The sequence below is a fragment of the Marmota flaviventris genome, chromosome 13, assembly GCF_047511675.1.
Source record: "Marmota flaviventris isolate mMarFla1 chromosome 13, mMarFla1.hap1, whole genome shotgun sequence".
In the NCBI taxonomy this organism is placed as follows: Eukaryota; Metazoa; Chordata; class Mammalia; order Rodentia; family Sciuridae; genus Marmota; species Marmota flaviventris.
In genome coordinates this window covers 67,047,446-67,058,326 of record NC_092510.1, presented here as the reverse complement: position 1 = coordinate 67,058,326, position 10,881 = coordinate 67,047,446, and the positions used below count along the sequence as shown (strand labels likewise).

Below are 10,881 nucleotides of genomic sequence, written 5' to 3'. Positions count from 1 at the left end.
TGCAGGAAGGATCCATCTACTTCTCACCCCCACAAAAACCCTCCAGCCCATAGCTCCTCAATATGCCCCAAACTTAGATGCCAGCCTATATCTCAGAGGAACAGAATCCTCCTTTCCACAGTAAAAGCTGTATCCCTACACTCAAAACACTTGCTCCCTGCTCCTGGAGTCTCCATTACAGCTTCCCAAAAGTCATCTCAGACACCCTTGTTGCCCTCCCCGACCCAAGTCCAAAGGGTCTAAAACATAATTTTGGAGGATATCATAACCAAGAAATTTCAAATAACCAAGACAGGTTTCTAGTCCCTCGAGGAGCAAGGGGTGGGGCGAATCACCAGAATCTTCAGTATTTTCCTTTCTCTCAAAGAGATGATATCTCAAGAGTCTTGCACCATCCCTCACTCCAGGAGAAGGGGTATGGTGGGGCACTCCCACCTCTCCAAAGCACAGACATTTAACTAAAGGCTGTCTATCACTAGGAGGAGCAGCTGACCCTATAAATAACTAGGGTGGGAAGGTGACAGAGAGACTTGGTAAAATAACTGAGCAGAAACCGGTCTTCTCAGTGCCTGATCTTGGACACCACTGATCCGGTCCAATGAGAACTGAAAGTTTAGGCCACTGGCTGTGTGAACTACAAGCCCTGTCCTTGGGGCCCTTGATTTGGGAATTATCCTGCAGTGGGAGCTGACATCTTCCCAATATTGCGCTACTTCTTTTTCCATATGAGAAAACTGAGAGCGTTATACAGGTACAGCCTCCCCAAACCTGGAGGGGACTGAACCCAAAGGCCAGCCCTGCCCCTTTATGTCGAAGCTTATTTTCTCACTCTCATAATTATCCCAAACCTAGCCTGGAGGTGCAAGAACCCCAACGTTCTTCAGAACTACATTACCCAATAGGCCTGGGGCAAAGACCCGCCCGCTCAAGGGTAAGAAATGGCCCAGAAAGGGCGGGTCCTCAAGCCCAAGAACGAGCCCGGAGGCACCCCAGCTGGAGGCGGGCCTGAGATGCCAGGGGCTTGGAGTAGAGCTGCGGGCGTGAAGGTGGAGGCTAAAGGGTGAGGCTTCAGATCCTCTTGAAAATATGGGGGAAGTGTCGGGCACTAAGGGCGGGGCTGGAGCCAGAGGCCCAAGAGAGATTGGACGACTGGGGCGTGGCGGAGTAGTCCGAGGGCGGGGCCCGAGGAGGGACTCTTGAGCCCAGCGAGGCTGCGCCCAGCGCGGCGGGGTGGCAGCTCAATTCCTGCTAGTGTGGAGGGGGTCTGCAGAAGGATCCTTTCACTCCCACCTTTACCGGAGGCCACAGCCGTGAGTGAATCCAGCGGAAGGACCTCGGGACGATGCGGGTAGGAGGACTGCTGAGGGAGCACTATTTCTGAACTTTCGCTCTTACAGAAGAGTAGGTGGAGCGATCCAGGACACCTGGGCACCTCCTCGAGTCCAAGGTTCCTAACAGACGGCAGGTCCCATGACCTCCGTCTGCCCCTTTGAATAATGAAATTGCGGTGTGGCGCTGAGAGTGGGTGTGGAGTATTCCAGGCGGTGTAGGTGCAGTCACTCGATCCTCACGGATCTTGCAGAGGAGGGAGATGGGCCGGATCGAGTTGCCTTTGACATTTCCACCCGCCCCATCCCCCAACCGTGTCCAACAAACGTCTCTGAAATGGCCCCCACTCAGTTGAGCCAAGCTGGGCTCTCTCCCTCAGACCAGACCAGGGGCTGGAAGCCAAGACTGCGGTTGAATGTCGAGCGGGAAAAGACCCAAGAAGGCCCGACCCGCAGACCCCACTTGCTTAGCCTTAGCCTGTGGTTGGCCATTGGCCAGATGGTGGAGACGGCAGATTACAGGGGTCTCTAATGACTTCGCACCCGAACCACAGAATTCCTACCCCACAGCCCTGGTACCAGATATCATTAAAATGGCCCCTTTCAAAGAAAAATTGTCCCTTTCCCACCTTTAGAATCTTTCTGGTTGGCCCAGAGCAATCCACAGCACCAACCTTTAAAAGACGCCTCACCATGCCCACTCCCATCTGATGGAAGCCTGCTGTGCATTTCAGGTAACCAAATCAGACCATTATCTCCCATTTCCCAAAATATGCTGTGGAGAGTGGAGGTAGGAATTTGGAAGCAGACTTACTGCCTGGGTGACTTCGGACAAGCCCCTTTGTCTCTTTGAGCCACTGTTTCCTCATCTGTAAAATGGACACTAACCTACCTCTGCCATTCCATATTATCGTTAGGGTTAAATGTTGTGGTACATTTGGGAGACCAGAATGGTGCGCGGCAGAATGGGTGCCCAGGTCAGTTGGCTCCTGCCTGTCATCAATGAAGACAAAATTTTTATTTTATTTATTTATTTATTTATTTTTACTGGGGATTTAAGCCAGGGTAGTTCTACTACTGAGCTACATACACCCTCACCCTTCTTATTTTTTTACTTTGAGACAGAGTCTCACTAAGTTGCTGAAGGCCTTGCTAAGTTGCTGAAGCTGGCCTGGAACTTGGAATCCTCCTGTCTCAGTCCCCATTGGCTGGGATTACAGGCCTGGGCCACCTGACCCTATATCAAAAAACTTTAGGATTCAAAAAGTTAAGATTCTCAGAACCCAAGTGTTAGAAATGACTTTTGAGGCATTTGAGGTCACTAAGGTGGGCAGGCTCTTTATACCTCCAAAAGTCATGAAATCAGGCTGACAATATAAAGTTTTGAGGATGAGGACGTCTCTGTCCTATTTAGATATGAAGCCTCTCACATATTCCCTTAGAATCCAGAAATGAAGTCATGATTGTCTTAAACGAATGAATATAGCAAATATGGACTGGTCATCTAAAGCCTTCTTGGGATTCTGCTCAACTTTGAGCATGTCAGAAAAGGCAACTGCATGCATTTTCTAGGAGGACTTTTCTAACCTGTACTTATAGGAAGTGAGGAGCAAAATTAAGTTGTGTGTGCTTAGACGAAGTGAAAGAGCCTGTTCTAGACCAGGGAGACTGAAAAATTTAGGGAATTAGGGGGAGGGAGCAACTTGAGGAAAGGGTATGGAAGGTGCTGTGTATTGACATCTACTATCAATATTCTGATCAGCACTTGGCATTTTTGATAGTTTCTGTGAGGGGAAGCTAAAAGAGTTAAAGAATCTGAGTAGTTCCAGCATTTCCTTGGAAGTCACTGGAGACAGACACAGACACTGGCATCTGGAAGGAGGCTAATTACTGTTTGCCAGTCTCCATCTCTTCTTCACCCCAGCTGGAGCAGCTAGGCAGCCAGCTAGCTGGCAGTGTATCTGCCTGTGTGTGTACATGTGGTGGTGTTTCTTTATTGAACTCTGCCCTGAGGGTTGGGAACAGGAAGGATCATTGACTTTGAGCAGCGGATTCAGACACAAACTTTCCCCCAAGCCTTTATTTCTCTACAGTCATATCCAGATGTTCAGCATATAGTATGTGAAATTTTATATGTGTGGTGGTCAGTCTGATCACTAGAGAGCTTGTAGGTGAAGGAGAGTTACCAGGCCGAGTGTGAAATCTTCTGAAGCAGGTGGCCTGAAAAAATTTAGATTGAGAGAATGCGCTTGATAAGTCACTGGACAGGCCTGGCTAGAGATAGAATCAGAAAGGTAGCTAAGGAATGTCTTGAACCTTGATTTCAAAGCTTGCAGATCTGAATTTTACCATGAGCATCTCTTGAAGTAAGCACAGATGTGGTTTGATAAGTGCTTTAGAAAGATCACTTTAGTTGTTGTGAGCAGAAGACACTAGAGGAAAAGAAGTTGGGGGTAGGGAGACCTACTGGAGAAGTGTTGCAATAGTATAGGGGAGAAGTGACAGTATCCAAACTAAGGCAGGGACAGCAGTACAGAGGGTAAGTGGTAGAGATAAAGTTAGGAAGCAGGTGATGCACAGATGTTATGTTTGGAGCAAAGAAAGAAGGTGGGCAGAGAAATGGAATGTTGGTTAATGATTCAGAACTAGGTGGGGTTTTATGGCAAAGGGGCTGATTTGAGAAGGCATATCCTCACCCCAGCACTAACCCCTGCCTCCCTTTAAACCAAGCCTTGGGATTGAGTCTGGTTTTGGACTATCTTCTTTAATTTCAAAATGTCATCTGGCTTCTAACTCAAGATAAAATTCCATGCCTGAGCTGTCTCCTCTTCCTCCTTTCCCCTCTGGGTACAGGGAAGCTATCCTATTGCCCTGTTAAAACTCTCAAGGAGCTGGTGCAGTGGCTTACCCCTGTAATCCCAATATTGGGTCTGCTGAGGTAGGAGGATTGCAAGCTCAAGGCCAGCCTGAGTAACTTAGATCCTGCCTCAAAAATAAATAAATAAATGGGTTAGGGGTGCAGCTCAGTGGTAAAGCACCTCTGGTTTGAATTCCTGATATGGGGGTTCTCAAGGAACTGGCTGGACCATCCCCCTCTCTTACCATGGCCTTGCCTTTGGGAGACAAGACTCTCCCCATTTCCATCCCTCTTAAACCTGAATTGCTCCATGTGTCACCCAGTAGACCTGATTTATCCTGTGGTCCAGGACAGCACCCTGACCCTTTCTGGGTTTGTTTCTCCATCAGGAAAAAGGGGAAGCATGCCATTTGCCAATTACATGATTCTCCCCATTCAGAGTCCTGACTCATTTTGTCAAGAACTTGGAGCCCATGAGAAAGGACAGGTGGGACCCAGGCAGACTGTTCTGGTGTCATCTTTTCTACTCATCAAGACCTTAGGTTCCAGTACATCTCTAGTACTCACTGTGCCACAGCAAATGAAAATATTATGGAATGAGAAAGTTCAGTCTCCTCTCTTTCTCTCTCTCTCCCTCCCCCTCTTTCCCTCTCTCCCACTCCCTCCCTCCCTCCCTACTCCCCTCCTCCCTACTCCCCTCCCCGGCTTTCAGAGTCCTACAGGTGAGGTTCAGATGGGCTTGGTCAAGTGGACCAACTACCAGCTCCTTCCTTAGCTGGAGGCTGATGCCCCAGAACCTTCAAGAGAAGAGCCAGGCCTACCCCCGCCGCCGCCCTGGTCACCACACAGGCCATAAAAGCTCTGAGGCTGTCGAAGCAACAGCCATGTACACTTTCCTGCCCGACAACTTCTCTCCCTCCAAGCCCAAGCCGTCCAAAGAGTTGAGGCCACTACTGGGCTCCGCGGTGCTGGGGCTGCTGCTGGTGTTGGCCGCGGTAGTGGCCTGGTGCTACTATAGCGCTTCCTTACGCAAAGCAGAACGCCTTCGCGCAGAGCTGCTGGACCTCAACCGTGGCGGCTTCTCCATCCGAAACCAGAAGGGCGAGCAAGTCTTCCGTTTAGCCTTCCGTTCTGGAGCATTGGACCTAGACTCCTGCAGCCGCGATGGCGCCCTGCTTGGCTGCTCTCGCACGGCGGATGGGCGCCCACTGCACTTCTTCATCCAGACTGTGAGGCCCAAGGACACCGTCATGTGCTATCGCGTGCGCTGGGAGGAAGCAGCCCCAGGACGTGCGGTGGAGCATGCCATGTTCCTGGGCGATGCGGCTGCTCATTGGTATGGCGGTGCTGAGATGAGGACGCAACACTGGCCCATCCGCCTGGAGGGCCATCTGGAACCGCAGCCATTTGTCACTAGCGATGTCTACTCTTCTGACGCCGCATTTGGGGGCATACTTGAGCGCTATTGGCTATCATCTCGTGCAGCTGCCATCAAAGTCAACGACTCAGTGCCTTTCCACCTGGGCTGGAATAGCACGGAGCGTTCGATGCGGCTCCAGGCACGCTACCACGACACGCCTTACAAGCCGCCTGCTGGACGCACCGCAGCACCAGAGCTCAGCTACCGGGTATGCGTCGGCTCAGACGTCACTTCCATCCACAAGTATATGGTGCGGCGTTACTTCAACAAACCATCGAGGGTGCCAGCGCCCGAGGCCTTCAGAGACCCTATCTGGTCCACGTGGGCGCTCTATGGGCGTGCTGTGGACCAGGATAAGGTGCTGCGTTTTGCCCAGCAGATCCGCCAGCACCGCTTCAATAGCAGCCACCTGGAAATTGACGACATGTACACACCGGCCTACGGCGACTTCGAATTCGACGAGGCCAAATTCCCCAACGCCAGCGACATGTTCCGCCGCCTGCGAGACGCTGGCTTCCGGGTCACACTCTGGGTGCACCCATTTGTCAACTACAACTCCTCACGTTTCGGCGAGGGCGTGGAGCGTGAGCTGTTCGTGCGCGAACCCACAGGCAGGCTGCCAGCGCTTGTGCGATGGTGGAATGGCATTGGCGCGGTGCTCGACTTCACGCGCCCAGAGGCCCGCGACTGGTTTCAGGGACACCTGAGACGCCTGCGTTCGCGCTACGCTGTGGCCTCCTTTAAATTCGACGCGGGTGAAGTCAGCTACCTGCCGCGGGACTTCAGCACCTATAGATCGCTGCCTGACCCCAGCGTATGGAGCCGGCGCTACACTGAAATGGCTCTGCCTTTCTTCTCACTGGCCGAGGTACGTGTGGGCTACCAGTCACAGAACATCTCATGCTTCTTCCGCCTGGTGGACCGCGACTCGGTGTGGGGCTATGATTTGGGGCTGCGCTCGCTCATTCCAGCGGTGCTCACCGTCAGCATGCTGGGCTACCCATTCATCCTGCCAGATATGGTGGGTGGCAACGCAGTCCCTGAGCGCACAGCTGGCGGCAGAGATGGTCCGGAGCGCGAGCTTTACGTGCGCTGGTTAGAGGTGGCCGCTTTCATGCCAGCCATGCAGTTTTCAATCCCGCCCTGGCAATATGACGCAGAAGTGGTGACCATTGCACACAAGTTCGCTGCACTGCGGGCCTCGCTTGTGGCACCGCTGTTGCTGGAACTCGCCGGTGAGGTCACGGACACTGGCGACCCCATAGTGCGCCCCCTTTGGTGGATCGCGCCCGGCGACGAGACAGCTCACCGCATTGACTCTCAGTTCCTTATCGGGGACACGCTGCTAGTGGCGCCGGTGTTGGAGCCAGGCAAGCAGGAGCGCGACGTCTACCTGCCTGCTGGCAAGTGGCGCAGCTACAAGGGCGAGCTTTTCGACAAGACGCCAGTGCTGCTCACTGATTACCCCGTCGACTTGGACGAGGTTGCCTACTTCACCTGGGCGTCCTGACTCAGCCCAGGGCCCGGGAACCCCACAGCTCTAACCCTAGCTTTCATACAGATCTTTAACTCCATCACACCCGAACACACATCTCCGGAGATCTCCACCTCTGTACTACCCATTATGTGGGTGTTGAACTAAATGTGCTGGAGCCAACTGCTGTAGGTGGGACCGAAGCAGGGGACATCAAAGCAACCTCTGGCACCAATGCACAATCCTAATAGCTCCCTTTCCCTCCACACTTACTCCAGTTTACAGAAACCTCTTTCCTGAGGTGGAGTCAGAGAGCTCAGAGGAGAAAGATTGGCTTTTTTTGTTTGTTTGTTTGTTTGTTACTTATGGTCCGGTTTTAAAAGCACAAAGAGAAACCTCTCCCCTCCATCCTGGCCTTCGTGGCCATCTTTGTCCTCCTAAAAGTCCCCCAAATATTCCCTGCCACACTCAGAAAGTATACATTCTTGGTGTTAGAAGCCAGGCCCTGAGTTCACAGCACATATCTGAACTGTGGCTGACTTGGTTCTACTCCAGCTGGGGAGAAGTCAGGTGTTTCAACAATTGACAAGGAGACAGGAGGTTCCCTCCTAGAGAACAGAAGGCCTAGCCCAGAGTCACCACTTTTGTCCCTGTTTGTGAAGAGACTCCTAATATTGCACTAACCCATCTGTGTACACACATGGGCTCAGTCACTGGCTATAATGGGCACAGACTCCAAGGCCATGCAGACCACACTTAGTGCCTTAACTCAAGAACTGTGTGTGTGTGTGTGTGTGTGTGTGAGAGAGAGAGAGAGAGAGAGAGAAAGAATGGCACACACCATGGGTCCCTGAATCCACAGAATAAACACAGTATCCCTGAAGCTAGATAAGCCTGGAGGAAGGGGGCAAGGGGCAAATTTGAGGCTTTGATTGTTGACCTGCCCCCCCCCCCCCCCCCCCCCCCGTGGTTTCCCTGGACTCTGGTAGGAAATAAACAACTCTTTTAACTATTCCTTTGGTATCTCACTCTGCACATGTGGCAGGAGTGTGACCTAAAAGTGAGCAGTGTTCTTATTCTGGCAGTGGTATGCTTTGGCACTGGAGCGGCATGCACACAGTGACACCTGCCAATACACATACAGGGTAAGTAAGGTCTTTCATCTCAGTCATTTTTCCTTTTTGAGAAGATCAATCTCAGCCAGAGTTTCTCCTGACTTTGTAGCTGACTATTGGGAAGGAGTGGCTTGTCAGAGGGGAGATATGGGAAAGCAGAGTGGAGCTCAGTTTTCCTCAACAGCTCTGACAGCAGAACTAGTGTCCCACCCCCTAGAGAATTCTTCCCTTCACCCACCTCTCTATCCCCTTTCTTTTCTTTAAAAAAAAATTTTTTTTGTAGTCATATATGTGGGTGTTGAGGATTGAACCCAGTGCCTCACGCATGCTAGGCAAGTGCTCTGCGGCTGAGCTACAGCCCTGGCCCCTCCTCTTTATTTTCTTAGTGTGGAAAATACCTGTCAAAGGTCTTGGGTCCTTCAAGATGCACATCTCATTAGTGCCGATTATATCACTCATCAATCAGCTGTGTGATCTTAAACAAGCTGCTTAAACTTATCTCAGTTTCCTCATACATAAAAAGTGATAATGATGCCTACCTCTGAGGTCATTGTGAGAATTATAAGCACAGACTATGTAAAGTGCCTGGCATAAAGTAGGTGCTCAATAAAAGGTAGCTATTATACCATTTCTTGTTTTCTTGCTTAAAAACAAGGGTTCTGGTGCTACACTGGAGGCTAGAGCAGGAGGATTCAAAGTTTGAAGGCGGTGTGGGCAATTTAGGGAGACTCTGTCTCAAAATTAAAAGGGAGGGGCTATGCAGTTCAGTGACAGAACACCCTGGGCTCAATCCCTAGTATTGTACATGCACGCACTTGTGCGCGCCCACACACACACAAGAATTCTTCCAGATCACAGTTCCCAGCCCCTTCCAGTCTTGTCCTATCTGTCCCCCATTCTTGCCAGCAACTCTGATGCATTCTAGGTTTGTCTCTCTCCCTGCACATCTGGATCTGGAGGTCCCAAAGCTCCTCCAAGGAGCTTTTAACAGGTCTCCCTTATGTCTGGTTGGGAGGGGTATTTGATATGCAGTAATGGGAAGCTTCCTTCCCTAGAAGTAATGGGGAAGGATTGAATGACCACTGCAGGAAACCTGGGACTGGGGCGTAGGCTCCCATTCTGCAACCTTGTGTTCTTGGGAGCCTCTGGCCTTGACTGCCTCAAAATTTAAAGGGGGGACTATGCAGTGACCTCCTAACTCTTTCCACTCTCAAACCCTTAAATCCAATTCTCACAGCAGCCAAGGAAATCTTTCTGAAATTCAATCATGTCCTGAGTAGGTGGGGATCCAAACTCTGGTGTTCAAGTCTTCAAAGATCTGGATCTTTCTCACACCTCTGTCTGTTTCTCTCTCTCTCTCTCTCTCTCTCTCTCTCTCTCTCTCTCTCTCACACACACACACACACACACACACACACACACACACACCTATTTTGAAAAGCATTTGAAGAAATACTACCTTCTGTTCTGAAATAGTTGTATAACATGCTTGCCAGGAGAGGTCTGCTCAGACTTAGCCTTGAAGAAAAACTGCAGTGGCTACTGGGTGGCTTCCTTTCCTGCCATTGTTTGGCTCAGCGGGACTGTGCCTCATGTGCTCTGTATCCTTGTACTGTTTTTCCCTCTCAGGTCCCTCTGGAGTCCAGTCTCTTGACTTCCTATTTCACAGTCCCAAGCAGGATGGGGGAGGGGTGGAAAGCAAAGCAGGATGGAGGGAGTCTGGGAGCAGGTTCTTCTGTGTACCTATAGCAGAAACTCAAGGGGACAGCGGCAGGAGCTGGCTCTGCCCTTCAACCCTCTTGTAGAAAAGAAGAAACAGCTGGGCCAAGGGCTGGATTCCTGGAGAGGTCAGTCTGTACTCCTCAAATACAGAAGCCTTATCTGGGATCCCACACCAGCACAAGAATTTCAACAGAAATTCTCCCATCATAAATTCATTCCTTTAGGTCTTCAATTCAAGCAAGTGCTTTCTATCGAGACATAAGGCATTGTTTTGAAGGTCAAGAGGGCATTTTGTTTTTCTAAAACTTCTATTCCATGCCCTTAATAGGGGGGAACTTAAACCCATTCTGGTAGGGATAAGTTCATCTGATGCTTCTTCACCATTGGAGGAGTCGGTAGTGGGGAAACAGGTAGTACTTGAGAGGGAGCCTCTTTGGGCAAGGGTGGTGAAATAGGATGGTAGTTATTAAAGAAAGTTTCCAGAAGGAGATGTTTTAGAGCTAGGAGGACCCCATATTAAAGAAGGAAATTGAGGTCTCATCCCTGTCCCTTCATAGATGAAACCAAATTCAAAATTAAGATGAACCACCTACCTTCACTACCTCTCACAATATTTATCAGGCATCTTTGCCAGCATCCACCAGGAGTCCATCCTACAGTGGACAAGAAGTGCTTAATTCCCTGCACATTCATCTTTGTACTTGAGATATTGCAAGAGATATAGGTCACTTTCTAAACCTCCCAGCTCTTATGAGCCAGACCATGGTTGGGCCCAGTACATTCAGGCCCAGGGATATAATCTGTTTCACTTAAGATAGTTGTTTCCTCTTTCTTCCCCAGTGCCTGTAACTGGCCTCTCAATTGTACTATGCTTTCATTCCACTCACAGCTTTACCTCTGAGCTTCTCAGGCATAACCATCCTGGACTCCACCCTGGTTCCCTAATTCTCATCACTAATAATTCT

General features: G+C 50.4%; 1 protein-coding gene across 2 annotated transcripts; it reads left to right on the top strand.

Moving 5' to 3' along the window:
* Positions 1-1,182: 1,182 nt before the first annotated feature.
* Positions 1,183-8,822, top strand: Myorg (myogenesis regulating glycosidase). 2 transcript variants are annotated; one of them, XM_071600713.1, is made up of 3 exons: positions 1,183-1,348; positions 1,964-2,062; positions 4,898-8,822. In XM_071600713.1, exon 3 carries the CDS (start codon positions 4,971-4,973, stop codon positions 7,113-7,115), a length of 2,145 nt encoding a protein of 714 aa, XP_071456814.1. In that variant the 5' UTR covers positions 1,183-1,348; positions 1,964-2,062; positions 4,898-4,970; the 3' UTR covers positions 7,116-8,822. The 2 variants fall into 2 exon arrangements, with proteins under 2 accessions (XP_071456814.1, XP_027786844.1); XM_027931043.2 differs by lacking the exon at positions 1,964-2,062.
* The last annotated feature ends 2,059 nt before the right edge of the window (positions 8,823-10,881 follow it).